The following is a 16,856-nucleotide window of genomic DNA, read 5'->3' as shown; positions in this document are numbered from 1 at the left end:
TACCTTTATTTTTTAAATATTTCATTCTCGAGCCACAAAAAAAATTATAGCTTTACGGTTTTCAGTTTGTAAATAATTAAGCTTCAGTTTTTTTTTAGGCCTGGAAGAAATATTATGTTGGTAATGTTTTTCTTTAGAAGGCAAATGATTTATTAAACTCCTGTTAACAATTCTAATGAAAAAATTAGCTTTCTAGTTTTGATACTGGTTTGCGTGGAAGCTGGATTGCTGAAGGTGTGGTGTAGCTAACAAGAGGGCTTTATGAAAGGTGAGTCCCTTTGGCAGGAAAGCAGTGTATGTTTCACTTTTGAATGAAATTGGTTTGTATTGGGTCTGTCTCTTGTCAGAGCTCATCCTTAATAAGGCGATTTCACAGAACGTCAAGTGAGCATGAGAGATGGTTATTCAGAATGTTTCAGTACCTGTTTTTCATCTTCATGATTTTATCTGCTACTTTATGACTTCTATTTTTTTAAAGATGTGCTACCTGCATCACCACCACTTAAGGTTTTTCTTGTTTCCTTTTTTAAAAGCCTGGGAAGTTTTTTCTTGGTAAACCTGAATTCTTAATGATCTGGGAGCAAATATTCTCTGAACACTGTTTATGTCCCAGCCACCTAGTGTAGATAGGTGGTTGACAGACATCTTTATTTAATCTTTATAAAATTTGGTGTTGTGATGTGATTTCCCTTAACAATAGCTGTATAAAGTGACTGGGCTTTTCATATCCCAGACCTCAGACTAGTTTCTTGTCACCTCGTGAGTTGTTTTGTTCAGAAAGCTCTAATTGAACTTAGATGTTGACAGATAGATATCCAGATTCCTAAGGGCTCATTAGGATTTTGTATGTTGCTTCCAGCTCTGTTTAGTTTTGATCTGGTTTGTCTTGTCACTTTGAATCTTATCAGGATTATCCAGAGAAAGGCTTTGCTTTTTTTGGCAACCATTTTGGTGGGTTGAATTTTTCCTTTTATTTGCTATCAGGATATGTCTAGAACTGACCTTGCTACATGCTAGACCTCTATATTCCAGTATATTTGATAATGCCATAAACGAGTAATTACTAATTGTGAACCATTAAAAGTTGATCGTTTTGAAAAGTAGAGAAATGGCAGGCTGTCTGACAAGATGGTTTTCTTTAATTAACTCAGTGAATATGGACAGTTGATGTGGTGGCTTTAATTTTATGCATTTAAATGGAAGTAAGAATAAGTGGCATCTTAAGCTATCATTGAAGTTAATGGCAATGCAATGTTCTTACTGTTGGCATGTATGTAACTTCCCAGTGGCCCCAGCTAATGGTTATTAACATGTTAGGAAGTCTGATATGACTCTCTTCTTGCTCTTGCCAATACATTACTGAAAAATAGATGCCTTTTACAAAAGCAATCCTTGGTTTTTAATTTTTTTTTTTAATGTTTGTATTTTGGATCTGGATAGGGTTTCTTAAAAGTCTAATGAAATTTGGTGATTTTAGAGAGAACATGCAAATAAATTTGAAAATTGACATTATGACTGAAGGTAGAGCAAGGAGCTAACCATTTTGAGTTTGGGGGATGTAGTAATAATGTTTTTTTAAAAAAACTAATTAGTGCTGGGCATTGGTGGTGCACGCCTTTAATCCCAGCACTCGGGAGGCGGAGGCAGGTGGATCTCTGTGAGTTCGAGGCCAGCCTGGTCTCCAGAGCGAGTGTCAGGATAGGCTCCAAAGCTACATAGAGAAACCCTGTCTCAAAAAACAAACAAACAAAACAAAACAAAAACAAAAACAAAACAAAAAAACTAATTAGCAATGTCTAATTAAATTCCAATGATCACAAGATTATTTTATGTTCCATGTGTAAGAATTTTATTTGCAATACATGGTAGCTTGTATACACTGTCTCTTTAGACACTTGGCATTAAAAATGCTATCATTATTATTGTCATTATTAAGAGCCTAGTATGGCATCAGCACCAGCCTTTGGTCACTAGCTTGAGTTATCATGGAAGCTGCTGCAGAACAGAAGAACAAAAGGCACATTTTATCAACTTCACTTTTGTTTCCTTTAAATAGAGTCTCTCTCATGTAGCCCAGGCTGACCTTGAACACTTGATCCTATTGCCTCTACCTTCCAAGTACAAGGATTACAGGCCTGTGGCACCACACCCAGCAAAACCAGATTTTAAATGCCAAGTCCAGAAGTTTGATCAAACTGCAACATGAAGGGAAGGTATATGACTGGGCCTTTGTCAGAGCTTCACTACATTTCCTTGGCTAGCCTGGAATTCTCTATGTGGACCAGGCTAGTCTTGAGTTCACAGAGATCCTTCTGCCTTAGCTTCCAGAGTGCTGGAATTAAAGGAATGTGCCGCCATGTCTAGCACCTTCATTTATTTTGGTTCTTTGCTTTAAAAAGTATTAGATGCTGACTTACATACCACTGTTTTACTCATTAAAGAAAAAACTGTAGAACAAAGCTTTAAGCAATGAAATGTGTTGGACTAGTCAGGAAAGAAGGAGGGTTAGCTTAGAACTGTTGAAGAAACTTCCTTAAACATAAATGGTACCATGAAAGTTTACTAAGCAAATGTGTAGCCAGAATTGCCTGATTTGTAATAATAAGTTCAATATGTCCTGGCAGAGTGTAAATTAAACATAGGATCCCAGCAGTATTTTTAGCTGCAAGTGAAGAATGTGGTACTTCTCAAGGAATAAGAAACTGCCTCTTCATATTGATTTGGTACCTTAAGTTCTGTTTAATGCATTCTTCCTTCAAAGTAACTTATAGGGAGAATGCTCTAGCAAAGAAGAGGGTAAGTTAATAAGATCTTTGAAAATGTGTGTGCATTATAGATCTAAAATTGAACATAATTAGCCCCAAGGAGTGACTGGGGGAGATCAGCCCTCACACTGAATCAGAACACTGAAACACAAGTGTTCTTAATTCCAGCTTGATTTTCCTTGTAGTGCATTATGCCATCTTCTGATTGGAAAAATTTGAAAACCCATTTGAGTACATGTATCAACTTTTATGCAATTATGACCATTCCATTGACATCTATTGTGCCAGATGATGGATTTATAGAAGCCAATCTGCTGAAATTCCCTTCGCAAGGATTTTCTAACAAGAAGGAGGGTTCTCTCTAATTTTGTTGAGTTGCATAGCTCCTCTTTAAAAGTAGGACTTGAGCCAGGTGAGGTGGTGCATACATTTAATCCCAGCACATGGTAGTAGAGGCAGGTGGATCTCTAAGAGTTTGAGGGCAGCCTGGGATACACAGCAAGACCCTGTCTCAGAAAAAAAAAAATAAAAAGTATGACCTGAAAACCAGGCATGCCTTTAATCCCACTATTCAGGAGGAAGAGTCAGGCAAAATCTCTGAGCTCAAGGCAGGCCTGGTCTACATAGCAGACTTTCAGACTACCCAGGGCTGCATAGCAAGACTCTGTATTTAATTAATAATTAATTAATTCTTTATTTTCAATAATGTAGTCATTGTTGGAAACCAGGTTATAAGAAGAGCCTTCAAATTGATGATGATCATGAGAGGGTCCATTATGCTGTTATCTACCTTTTGGCTGTTTGGAGTTTTCTATAATAAAAAAAAGAGAAGGAAACATGACAAACTGTGTATAGTGACACATGCTTGTAATTTCAGCATTCTAGAGCCTAAGTTGGGAAGACCTGAGTTTGAGGCCAGTCTGGGTTGCAAAGCAAACCCCTATCTTAAAAAAAACAAACAAAAAAACCCAGTGCCTTCAGATTTTTTTCCCATCATTCATTTATTCAGTCAGTCAGTCAGCAAGCATTTGAGTATTTGATTATTTGCTGTGTGTTTATTGAGAAATTCCTCCTTTTGCTCTTCTAGGCTGTTGTTCAATGTAGTAGCCATATTTAACAATGAAACAAGGGTTTTGTTGTTACTGTTTCAAAACAATCTGACTATGTTGCCTAGGGTACCCTAGAATTTACTGTAGGTGGAATTCTGTCCCAAGCCAATTTCAAATAATCACTCAGGGGCTTACTGTTAATTACAAATGCTTGATCAATAGCTCAGGCTTATTACTAACTAGCTCTTACATTTTTAGTTAACCCATATTCCTTATTTATGCTCTGCTACGTGGTGGTGCCTTTATTAGTATGACATGTTCATCTGCTCCCTTTGCATCTGGCTGGCGACTCCAGACTCTGCCCTTCTTCTCCCTAGCATTCTCCTAGTCTGGCTCTCCTGCCTAACTTTATCCTGTTCAGCTATTGGCCAGTTAGCTTCTTTATTAAGCCAATGAGAGTAATACATATTCATAGTGTACAAAAAGATTGTTCCATAACAATTTACTGTGTAACCCTGAACTCATATTCTTCTTGCGTCAACCTTCTCAGTGCTGGGATTGCAGACATACGCCACCATGCTCAGCAAAGTTTGTTTTGATTATTAAAATAGAACAAAATAAAAAATCCAGCTCCTCAGTCATACCAGTCACATCTCAAAGGTTGAGAAATAACTTGTGTTTCTCTTGTAACCATGTGGTGCTGATTGAGTTCAGACGCTGAGATTTAATGTGGTTGGTATTTTGCCAAGGAAATACAGACACAGGTTCCCGTCTCTGTAATTCTGGAATGAAAAAATTCCCAATGGTTACTGTGTTTGTTTATGTTTAAGGTTGCTGTGGTACAGCACCTTCCTAGGATGGTTCTGAATCCATAATCCTACTTATCCCACTCCTTCATTCACTGTTGGTGAATGTAAATCGGTCCAACCACTCTAGAAACCAGTGTGGAGAATCCTCAAAAAATTAAAAAAATAAATCTACCATACTGGGTGATGGTGGCACACGCCTTTAGTCCCAGCACTCAGGAGGCAGACACAGGCGAATCTCTGTGAGTTCAAGACCAGCCTGATCTACAGAGAAAGCTCCAGGACAGCCAGTACTGTTACACAGAGAAACCCTGTCTCAGAAAGGGTGAGGAGTCTACCATATGACCCATCTAAACCATATTCCTTGGCATCCTAGCCATTTTCATTGCTGCTCTCTTCATTATAGACTAGGAAACAGAAACAAGATAAATGTCCTTCAACTGATGAATGGATAATGAAAATGTGGTACATGTATACTGTTCAGAGCTATAAAGAAAAATGAAATCATGAAAATTTTAGGTAAATGGAATTAGAAATCAGATTGAGTGAGGTAACTCACACCCAGAAATGCACATGTGTTTGACTTTGGGGTGCTGCCCAGACATTTATACTATCTATATGCACTGTTTTGTTTCCTTGCTAAAATTCTAAAACTTTTGAATTCCAAGATTATATCCCTAGTAAGAGGTTGTAGATCTGTATTACAAAGACACAGCCTGTGGGAGAGTAGAGAATGAATACCAGGAGAGGCTGTCCTGAGGAACCATGGGATCATTATCTACCTGATAAAAGTGAGCACTGGAGGGGAGGATGAGGATGAGGGATGCTGAAAAGATGGCAGTGTCAATATAGTATTGATTCTAGTGGAGCTGAAGAATTATTGGCATCTGAATGCTAGAGGGGGGCTGTGAAAGGAGAGTTTGTTTCTGCTGGGCTTTTAGTCCTTACTGGAACGTAATTACAGAACACAAATTAGTTCTTCATCCAGTTTCTTATCTGTGAATCCTCCAGCTTGATGTGACTTCTCTATTCTTTCAACACAAATGATAGATTATATGATACAATTAAAAGAAATATTTCTATAGTGCCTAGTGCCCAGAAATAGTCAGCAATTGAGCTATAGCCCAAAAGATACCCCTACCTTTATAACAGGTTAAAAAAAAATACCAAAATGTATGTCTGGGGACCAAGAGGCTAGAATATTTGCAATGGGGACTGTTGTAAAACTTATCTGACAGCACCATCACTCTGTTGTTACTTTTAGAGAAGATTTGAAAGAGTAGGTTGATGCCATTAAATTGTTTTTATTTGTAGTAAGAAGAAAGGGAAAGCAAAATTGTTAAGAAGTTCTCTAGCATTCAGATTTGTTGTGTTCATATATCAGAGCCTGATGCTGATAGTGATTTTCTTAGATATTACATATTATGTCTAAAGAAATGTATGGATTCTGATGAGAAAGTTATCTGTTTTGACTAGTAATTTTTTTTTTCCATTTTTTGAGACAGGGTTTCTCTGTGTAGCTTTGGAGCCTATCCTGGCACTCACTCTGGAGACCAGGCTGGCCTCAAACTCACAGAGATCCGCCTGCCTCTGCCTCCTGAGTGCTGGGATTAAAGGTGTGCGCCACCAATGTCCGGCCTTTGACTAGTAAATTTTAAGCTAAGTAGCCAAGCTTAGTGAAATATTATGGCCTTTGAAAAAAGAGCTACTTCATTTGGTGTCTAAGTTTGTCATCCTTCTAAAATCTATTTCAGGTACAACACAGCTGAGTCAAAAGTAGGAAAAGGTAACCAAGTCCTCAAAGACCGAGACAAGGAGGGGCTTGGGCGGACTTAACCCCTGTTTCTAGTTATTCATTCTCTGCTCTAGTAACCAAAGGTGAATTGTTACTAACTTCAGAATTAAGTTGTTTCCTGGAATTTATCCACTCATTCTGATCTTCTATTCTTTATTAATTTTCTCCTAATGTATGTTTTCCTATAAAAGCTAAATACTTTTTAAATACTTGTTTCTAAGATGACTACTTACTACTCCACTTAGGAAAATACATTGAATAATGATGTGTGGGTGGTGTTCTTGCAGGGATATATGTAAGAATTTGAATAACTATTTTCCCTGCCCTCCAGAACCTGATAGCCAGGTACAGAAGATGATGTAAACAACAGAAATGCTTACTGGTGAGGCCCTATTAAAGAGTACAGAAGAAGGAAAGGTTACTAATGGTTCAGAGAAACTAAAGGAGGCTCTTGGAAGAAAGGGGTAGCATTTGTTTTAGTAGGATAGTGGAAGAAGAAATATTAGGCGGTAGAATTAATTGAGGAGTAAGTGATCCTTGTGGAAAGAAGTTAGAGAAACATAAATCCCGTGGGAAGTGAATTATTTTATGTTGAACTTACACTGCAGGTGCATACAGAAGTTCCCAAATATTTGAAATTATAGTATGTGCACATCTATTTTTTTTTATGAGCCTCAAGATGTAAAAATCACAAGTGACAGGATATGAGAGGTTCTGAGAAGAGACAAGGTGGTTTAGGAGGAGTCTGCAGACCCTGCAGTATCCCTGGAACAACTAAAAAAGGGTGGCTCTTATGGGAAGATGCTTTTAGAAAAAGTGATTGGAAGGAAAGATGTCAGAACAGAGAGATGTGGTGGTGACACAGGTCAGTGATAGAGATGGGAGCACAGCCACAGTGGACCAATGAACATGCTGTGGTAGAGTAGGGCCTGTTCTCAGCCCACTTGGAGGCACAGGCCAGTAAGGCCTGCAGCAGGGAACCACCACTGCAGCCTGTGCTACCACCCTGTTGGGGGAAGGAGAACTTGGGGCCATACAGCTACAAGTACAATGATTATACTCAGTGAACCAGCAGGTTGGCCAGCACCAAGAGTAGAGAGGTGTGCAGCTGCCTGGAGCTCTCTTGGATCCTTCCTAGGGATGCACTGCTCAGCCACAAAATCACCCTGACTCTGGGCAACAACAGGATATCTGAGATGAGTCTCAGTATTCGTGGTGCTTCAGAAACCAGAAACTTTGAACCAGACCGATGACTTGTTGCAATAAGTTTGCATGTAAAGCTGTTTAGGCAGAAAAATTATATGTGAATATACATACATATATATTAGGTATGTGTGTGTATATACATACATGTGTGTTTGTGTATTTGTGTGTGTGGGTGCATATATGCACTGTGTGATACATTGCAGTTTGTAATGCAACTTTGATTAATAAATGTGTGATAGAGAGATAGGAAAGATGTCAGAACAGAGCCTGGTAAAGAGTGGCAGTGGCAGCATCAGATGTGGGAGCATGACTGTGGTGACTGGAGAGCCTGTTATTGCCAAGTAGGGCAGGGCGGTGTGCAGCAGCCTGAAGCTTGCACGGGTTCTGCCCCCAGAGTACTGCCTAGCCACAGAATCGCCCTGGCTCTCAGCAATGGAAGGATGTCTGAGATGGGAGAACAGTTCATTTTCTAGATTGGGTCTTCTCAACAGACCTCCATGCTCTGTGCTGTGATCACAGGCCATGTTTATGTCTGTGGTTCGTCCATGATCCATACTCTTGCTAGCTGTTATGGGCAAGGAAGCTTCATTTACAGTTGTATTGATGATTGCACACTTAGTTATAGTTAAGAGTGAGAGACATTGAAGGATTCTGAGACACCCTTCATCCCCACCCACCCACCCCCCAAAAAGAAAGTCTAGACAGGAAGCCATTGAAGTGAGTCCTTAAAAATTGTGATAGAGAGCTGAGCAGTGCTGGCGCACACCTTTAATCCCAGCACTTGGGAGGCAGGGGCAGGTGGATCTCTGTGAGTGTGAGGCCACCCTGGTCTACAGAGCGAGTGCCAGGACAGGCTTCAAAGCTACTGAGAAACCCCTCTGGGTCTGGGGAGGGGGGTACCAATGTGATAGGGATGCTAAAGTGCTGCTCCTCAGCTCCTCACAGCTGATGGCTTCTGGTGGAAGCTGGGGGTGTAAAGGTTGGGAAAGGGCTCGGTTATCTTTAAGGGGATGGCCCCTGGGAGTTTGACCATGCTCCAGGGAGTTTATGGGCAACACAAGTTGGTATTTTTGGTTTTTGTTTTTTAGGGGAGGGAGGAAGGTGGGAGGTATGGATCTGGGAGGAATGGGAAACAAGTGTGATTGAGGTGCATTTTGTGAAATACCCAAATAATCAATAGAATTATTGAAAAAAAATATCACAAGTGACTTCTTTCAGTGCTAATTGGATTTATTTATTTATTTTGAGTCAGGATCTCACTTTGACCACCAAACCATCTCTCCAGGTCCCCCAGGTCAGCCTTAAAATGGGTAAAGAATCTGAATAGACATTTTTCCATGAAGATACAGGGATAACCAGTAAATACAGAAAGAGGTCCCACATGGCTTGTCATCGGGGACATGCATATCCAGACAAGAATAAGATATGGCTTCTTACTCTGCTAGTGCTGCATTCATTACCTTACTAAATAACCATGTATGGACAATATTGGAAATAAACTTTATTTCTTATGAAATTTTGGACCCAATAAGCTAGACAGGCATGCTGATTGGTTGCATTTTCCCCATCGGGAGGGACTAAGAAGAGCTCTATGAAGCTCCTGAGTCATGAAGATGCCAATCAGGATGTATGTAGAACACAGAGTTCTTGAAAGCAAATACAGCACCAACTTGTTGCTTGAGTGCCAGCTGCTGTTGATGCTCTGCGGTTGTGCAGCTCCAGTTTTCAGCCTTTGTAGGTTGTGTGGTGCTCTCTTCCAGAAGAGGCAGTGCCTCTTGTGCTGGGGTAGCCTTCCATGAGCACTTGCTCCCCAGTGGCCAAGACTGTCCAGGTTCAAAGGGTTGGGAATGATTAAGAAAGCCAGGAATGGTGGTTGTAATCTGGTAGGAACAAGGAAGGGGCAGTAAAATGTAGTTGTTTCATTATTTTCTCTTCATTAAAAAAATGATTATAAACCTCTCCCCTCACCCATTCGCCAGCCATGCTTCTTACAGAACATTGACTAGGAAGCAGAACCCATTTGCACTGAGCCCTAGGGCAGCTGTTTACTCAGCAACCACGTTACACAGGTTTACCATGTCGTGTGTCTGTGTAGCACTGGATTTGGATCTTGTATTTAGCTGCCAGAAGTGACTGTGATGAAGTAGGAGAGATAAACTGATAGATTGGCTGCCAGGAAGATGTTGGGAATCAATCAGATAAACGGGGTAGAGAAATAGCTTGCTGTTTTCTAGTGATAATAAACCAGTGGCCTCTGGTCCCTGCATTTTTAAAGGTAATTGCTGTAGTAATAATGCCCAAAATAAGCAAATGAGAAAACTTCACAGGAGGATTTTTAATTGCGATTGAGATAGCCTTTCCTTTGTGCAGTAAAGCTGCATGTTATGGAAGTGGGTGTTTTTATACATTTTACTTCTTCAGCGCCTACCTACGTGCACAAATGCAAATTAGAAAGTAAACTACTTTCATAGAAATTTATTTCTTCTCCATCCTGGCACAGGCTTCAGCTATTTAATTTGGTGAAATATCTGTATTACTACTATGCCTTACCTACAAAATAATTGCTTGTTTTTGTGAAGAAACAGATTTTAAAGGCAAACCTGTATTATTGATGGGCATTTAGCAGGAAGTAGTTTATTTTAGATTTCTCTGAGATGTCTGGAAACTTAATTTCTGTTGTCATTTCTCTGCTTGTAGCACTTATATAGGAGAGATGATGCCAAATTTTATTATTGCAACTTAAAATTCTTCTCTTTTAATGTTTAAATGCCATCACACCTTTATACTGAAGACTCTACGGTCCTGTGCAAATTCCTAAGTGTGTGAAAAGTATAGATTGAGATTTTTTTTTTGGATGCAGTGGAGTACCAGGATTCAGAAGAGAATGAAGAGTAATGTTAGAACCCCCATGGAGTTAACCAGAGAGGATAAAGATCCACTCTCTGTTATACTTGGAGTGAACATAAATAACTTCTTTTTGTTTTCTCAAAACTTTGGTGGCAGTGTGTATTGTTTGTGTCATGTCTGGTTAAGTCAGTTGGTATCACTGGGCATGGTAGAGCACTACTGTATAAAGCAGGAGGATGAAGTCCACACTCCTCATTATTGAGTCAAGGCTGTGACTCAGGGAAGGCTTTCTGGTTGCTGGGGTTATAGTTCTGAAGTTAACTTTACACCATTGTTCCTTTGGTTGGAAGCTGATGCATTTCCCTTTCTATCCACAGCCCTTCCCATCTGATCTTTTAAAAATTATCCATTGTTGATGGGACAGGAAAAACTGTGAAAGGAATGTTGCACATTCGTTGATTCATTTGAAACAAATGGTAGTACCATAAAGTCATCCAAATGGACATCTGTTCTCAGCTATTGCGGTAGCTATCTTTGAAAACTATATAAATATAAAATAGCTAATAAAAATTCTCCCTTATTGATTGTAGCTTAAGAGTGGTCACTATGCCTTTCAGAATTCCTTCTGTGCCTTTTTAAGTCAGTTGCTGCTGGGAGATGATAATAACTCAGTTGCTATCCTTTTTCCTTAGCTCCTTCGAGAACTCATAGAGCGGAAGACCAGCTCCTTGGATCCAAATGATCAGGTTGCCATGGGAAGGTAACTTAGATATGGTTTTCTGTTCATTCAAGCTGCCTGTGTAGTAGTTTCTCTCATTGAGCATTCTTAATTCTGCCTCCAAGGCAGTGACTGGTCCGATAATTATGAGTCTTCCTTTCACACTCTTTACCTTTAGTGTGGGTTGTGTTTATATCCATAGCAACTGCTGACCAGTGTATAAAGGCTTCTGTTTAAACCTGTGCTGTCAGAATGGGTAGTGTGCGCAACAGGTTCCTGGCTCAGTTGAATTTGCTTTGTTAATCTGTCCTGTTGTAGACATCCACCCCTTCAGTAGAAGCTTCAGCTCAATTGGAAATGGAATGTGGCAGCCTTACCCAGATGTCAGTGTAGTGAAGGAAGGCTCTTGTTCCTGTGCTTCGTCCTGTGGTTTGAAAATAAGAAGGGTGTTTAGAGTGCTGCCTAATGAGTGGTGTGCGTTTAAATAACCATGAGCCATAATTCGAAAAAGCATGAAAAGAAACAAAAGCTGCAAATATCAGAATGAGATTCTGGGCAGAGCAGCATTTTGAGTAGGCAATGACAAATTATCGTTGATAGAGTAATTTTGAATTGAATTTTATTTGAATTTTGAGACAGGGTATTGTTGATATTTCCTGTATCTTTGGAATGTCGAAGGGGTATATACCATATAGTTAATGTGATAGAGAAAATTGTATTTAAGTGGTGATTATATTGTACATTTATCTGACTTTACAATAAAATAGATTATGGTAATTAAGATTATATTAAGATTACAGTAATTGGATTTCCCTAGGTTTCCCCCCTCCTCTCTCATGTTGTTTTCCTTGTAGAAGTCAGGTAAGATGACTAGCTGTTACTGCAATTTCCCTTTTGCATTTGTTCACAGGTGCAATTTGTGGAGATTTTTCTAGCTTGTTTTCAAATCCCTAATTTGAAAAAATAAGTTCCCTGGGGACACTTAAAATGACCATAAATACATGAATCCTATGTGGACCTTGATCCACATAAATCAGCTATGAAAAAGGGACAATAAAGGGAACTTGAGACTGATGAATATTTGAGAATAAATATTACGTATTGTTTTAGGTTCCTTGGATTTTTTTTTAAAGGTGTAATAATGGTACTAAAGTTACATTGAGGCCAGGTGGTGGTACAAACCGTCAATCCCATTACCCAGGAGACAGAGGCAGAAAGAACTTTGTGAGTTTGAGGTCTGCCTGTCTTAAAAAGTAAAAATAAAAGAGATTATATTGAGGAAGGGGAAGAAGAGTCTTTACCTTTTATTAACACAATAGAATATAAATATTACTATAGAGAGAGAGAATACAAATTAAACAACTGTAAAGCTAGTGGATGATTTTTAAAAATTAGAAGGGAGGGACTGGCCAAGGGGATTAGCAGTTAAGAACACTTGTAGTTCTTGCTTATGACCAGGGTTGGGTTCCCAGCACCCACATGGCGGCTCACATCCATCTGTAACTGCAGTTCCAGGGATGGGACAGCCTCTTCTGACCTCCATGGGCACTGGGCACACATACATACATGCAGGCAAAACACTAATAGAGGTAAAACAAATCTTTAAAAAACAGGTAGGAGAACTGGTAAAATGACTCAGTAGATAAAGGCACTTGCTGCCAAATCTGATAATCTGAGTTGCTGCTCTTGCAGATGACCCAGGTTTGGTTCCCAGAATCCCCAAAGTGGAAGGAGACGCCCATGAGTTGTCCTCTAACCTCTTTACATGTTCTGTTGTATGTGTGGGCATGCATAAATGAGTGCACACACCTAGATAAATAAATAAGTGTAAATTTTTAATTAGAAAGGAGAAGTAAAAATGTTGAGTATAGAAAAGGGAAAATAAGAGTCAGAGAATTGAGCCAAGTATGGTGGTACATATCTTTAACCTTAGCACTTGGGAGGTAGAAGCAGATTCGAGGAGAGTCAGGGCTACATAGAGAGATTCAGTCTTAAGAAGCTGTAAGAGAGGGGAGGGTGATGAGAATATGAATAAAAATGAATTGATGCTTTCAGACCAACCAGCACTTGCAGTATTGAGAGTCTATGTATGAGCCAAAACATTAGAGGAAACCCAAGTGGCTTACGCTCTGTGGGCTTTCCTGAAGACTGGCAGATTGAGTGCTTGTCACAGCAACTCCAGATACTGAGGAGCATTGTTAACCAGATTTGCTGTAGAATTTCCCAGCTGCCCTTCAGTTTTTTACCATTGCACAAATCCTCTCCAATTGATTAGTCACTTTGGCCCAAGACTATCTTGAGGAATTTGATGTAGGTTGGTGATTTCTTTATGCAGGGTTGTTAGTGAGAAAAATTCCAATTTGTCAATATTCATAACTGTTTCTATGGGTGATGATGCATAACATGGCTTGTGAATTTCCCAGGCAGTGGCTTGCAATCCAGAAATTACGAAGCAAGATCCGAAAGAAGGTAGATAGAAAAGCCAGCAAAGGAAGGAAGCTTCGGTAAGTTTTCGGAAGCAAATGAATAAGGTGTGTCTGTTGCTTCTCTTTTCTTTTGATTGTCCTGTCTTTCTTTCTCCCGACCATTTTAGTTTCAATTTTGTTTTTTGGTTTTTTTTTTTTGTTTTTTTTTTTTTTTGAGACAGGTTGACCTTGAACTAAAAGCCCTCTTGCCTGAGCCTCTTGAGTGTTGATATTCTGGCATTTGCTGCCACACCCATTGCTCACAGTTCTGTTTTTATGGATGATAACATAACAAAATGATGTGCAAATGTTTTTATAACCCTGTTTTCTTACTCTAAAAGGGAAACACAGTTTATTGAATGTTTGTTTTATTGTTGTCAATGGATGTATAAAAGTTAGTTAGTTTCCTGAAAGAAATAATTAGAAAACAAAGGGAAGGTGATTATTTTAGCTTTAAAAAGACAAAAATGGGAAAATAGAAGTATTTTTGATGTATGAAAATGCTCCACTCTGAGCTAGTAATAAGTCTAAAGGAAGGTACAGACAGTGGTTAAGAGCACACACTCCTCTTGCACAAGACAAGTTTGATTCCCAGCACCAGTATCAGACAGCTCCAGGGGATCTGATGCCCCTCTGAGCTCACATAGATGTACACATGTATCCATCCATACATACATAATAATAGATATATATGTTTTAAAAAGAAGGATACAGATACAAAACAGCAAGAGAGTAGGAACTGACTTTTAGATTTATATCCTGGGGCCAGAGTGGGGTAATATCATCTGACAAAACCTCAATGTCAAAGAATCTGCTAATAGTTCAGGTGCATGACAAAAAACATATATTTAGCTTTATATATGTGTGTGTGTGTGTGTGTATGGATACATACACAAACATCTATATATGGTTTTAGACGGATAACCAATCCTACATTACTAGAGAGCCTCTCTTACTAGATTTCCTTTAGATAAATATGGATCTGTCTCACTTTTAAATATTTTCAGATGATGCATGCCTTTAACTTCAACACTTAAGAGGTGTAGTCAGGATATTGTAAGTTGGAAGCCAGCCTGGGCTACTAGCAAAACCTTGTTGAGACGAGGGAGAAAACAAACTTCACAAAAGCAGATTTCATAATCACTTTACCTTGTTTGGGATTTAACAAGATTCACTAGGAAATGCTGATTCAGGAGCTGCCACTTTTCTTACATTTCAGCCTAAATTGTTAGAATTTTCCCACTTTTCTCCTATGTTGAAATATGCAGTTCTTGTGCTTCTCTGAATGCTGTTACTGGATTCCATCTCTGGCAGTGACTGGTGCTTACACTGGGAGAATTTAAACTCTTTATGCTTATTTCTTCATTTGTAAAATGGGGGTGATAATCACTCAGAACCAATTTGCAGTAAGATCTGATGAAGAAGTTATGTGGTGCTCTCAGAATAGTGCTAGGTTCCTGATAAGCACTGTATTGTGACAATATTGGTCACCATTGTTGCTGTTGCAATTGCTGTCATTCTTCCAAGACTGCTGGGTCAGTCTGCCACCCTCGTGCTTGTTTCCTTGTTCAGTTCCATTCCTTTTTCTGTACCTGTTTGTCCCTTCTTCTCCACAGGGATTTAAAGGATGTTACTAACAGTATGTTATAACTGACAGCTTCATTCTTTATTGTTAGGTTAAATGAACTTTGGGGCTGTGTATAAGACTGTAGTTTACTGGAGTTTCTCCAGAAGGAGCAGTTGGAAGACACGGGCTCATGTCTTGACTCTGGTCATATTTTTTTGGTTCTTTATTCTCTAGTCCTCATTGTTTTCATTTATTAAAGGAGATAATCCCTTCTTGATAGATTTGTTATGGGTATTAAGTGAAATACTGTAGATATCTGGTACACAGTAAACATTCGCTTACGTTTATCTAGTAGCATTTCTATTGGAAATAAATGTATGTTCTTCCAGAAAATTGAGAGAGGCCAGCTGTGATGGTGTAACCTGTAAGTTCAGCATTGAGGAGGCTAAAGCAGGAGGATCAAAAGCTCGAGGCCAGCTGGGGCCACACAGTGAGAGATCCTGCTTCCTACAAAGTTAAAAAGGAGAGGGAGGAGAAAGGAAAATTTTCTACATTATTATATTACTGTGAATTTTTAAATTGTTAGAGCCAAGACCTGTCTGGACCCTTTGAGGTCATGAGAGGTGTTACTTCATCTTTTCAGATGGTTCAAACCTCACTACCAGTTGCAGGGCCTTGTAGATAGTAGTCAGTCAGAAAATGTCTTGGATAAAAATGATGAGAAAACTACAATGTTTATCAAGGGATAAGGATTTTCTGTGACTGTAAGCAAAGCATAGATTAAAAAAAAAAAAACCTGGGGCTGGAAGTAGTGCTCACTGGTATGCTTGCTGAGAATGCTGAGGCTCTTCTTTCAGTCCTTAGACCAAAAAGAAAAGTCAAGGTTGGTATTGGAAAGGAAGTTATGGTAATTGTTTTGTTATGGTAATTGACATAGAACATGAGGCTATTCCTCATATCAAAGACATTGATCAGGATTTTTATTCATCAGGTTGAAAGAAAACAGTATTGTGGGGTGGTGTGTGAGCGCATGCATGTATATGTGGGGATGTGTGTGTATGCACATGTGTATGGAGGCCCGAGGTTGACACTGGGTGTCTTCCTCAGTTGCTCTCTATCATTTATATTGAGCCAGGATTTTTCACTTGAACCCAGAGCTAGTCTAACTAGCCAGGTTGCTATGGAGGCTTGCCTTTTTAACCCAAGATTACAGGCAGTAAGCAGCTATACCTGCTCAGCCTTTACATGGGTGGTGAGTAGCCAAATTCTGGTATTTATGCTTCTTTGGCAAGTCATGTCCATAGATCAGGGGTTTGTTTTAATAGAAGTTGTTTTGTTATCTTAATTTATGAAATTAATATTCAGAGACATTAAAATCTTATTCTGACAACACCTGTTTAAGAGACATGCTTTAAGCAAAACAAGACTAAATGTTAAAAATAAGAGGGACTGTAGTCGGTAGATAAGTCTGCAAAAGTAGGTAGACCTTACTTATGAGTAAGGGTTATGCCTTGCTGTTAGTGGGTGCTGCAATATTTAATCTTGGCCCAGCATTGAGGCATGCAGCCTACACAGGAAGACTGCAGTGTGCCACAGACACACTGAATCATGAGAGACTAGTTAGGCCAGTTGAAAGCA

At 39.3% G+C, this 16,856-nt stretch overlaps 1 protein-coding gene across 1 annotated transcript in view; it reads left to right on the top strand.

Annotated features, from left to right (window-relative positions):
• Aatf (apoptosis antagonizing transcription factor) overlaps positions 1-16,856 on the top strand; it is a 96,450-nt gene that overhangs the window by 57,015 nt on the left and 22,579 nt on the right. The window contains exons 9-10 of the mRNA XM_027426414.2: positions 11,161-11,228; positions 13,610-13,690. Coding sequence (XP_027282215.1) covers positions 11,161-11,228; positions 13,610-13,690 — 149 coding nt within the window. The remainder of the gene's footprint in view (positions 1-11,160; positions 11,229-13,609; positions 13,691-16,856) is intronic.

Source organism: Cricetulus griseus, chromosome 7 (assembly GCF_003668045.3).
Source record: "Cricetulus griseus strain 17A/GY chromosome 7, alternate assembly CriGri-PICRH-1.0, whole genome shotgun sequence".
Classification (NCBI taxonomy): Eukaryota; Metazoa; Chordata; class Mammalia; order Rodentia; family Cricetidae; genus Cricetulus; species Cricetulus griseus.
Note: the sequence above shows the minus strand (reverse complement) of the source record. Positions and strands in the feature narration are given on the sequence as shown.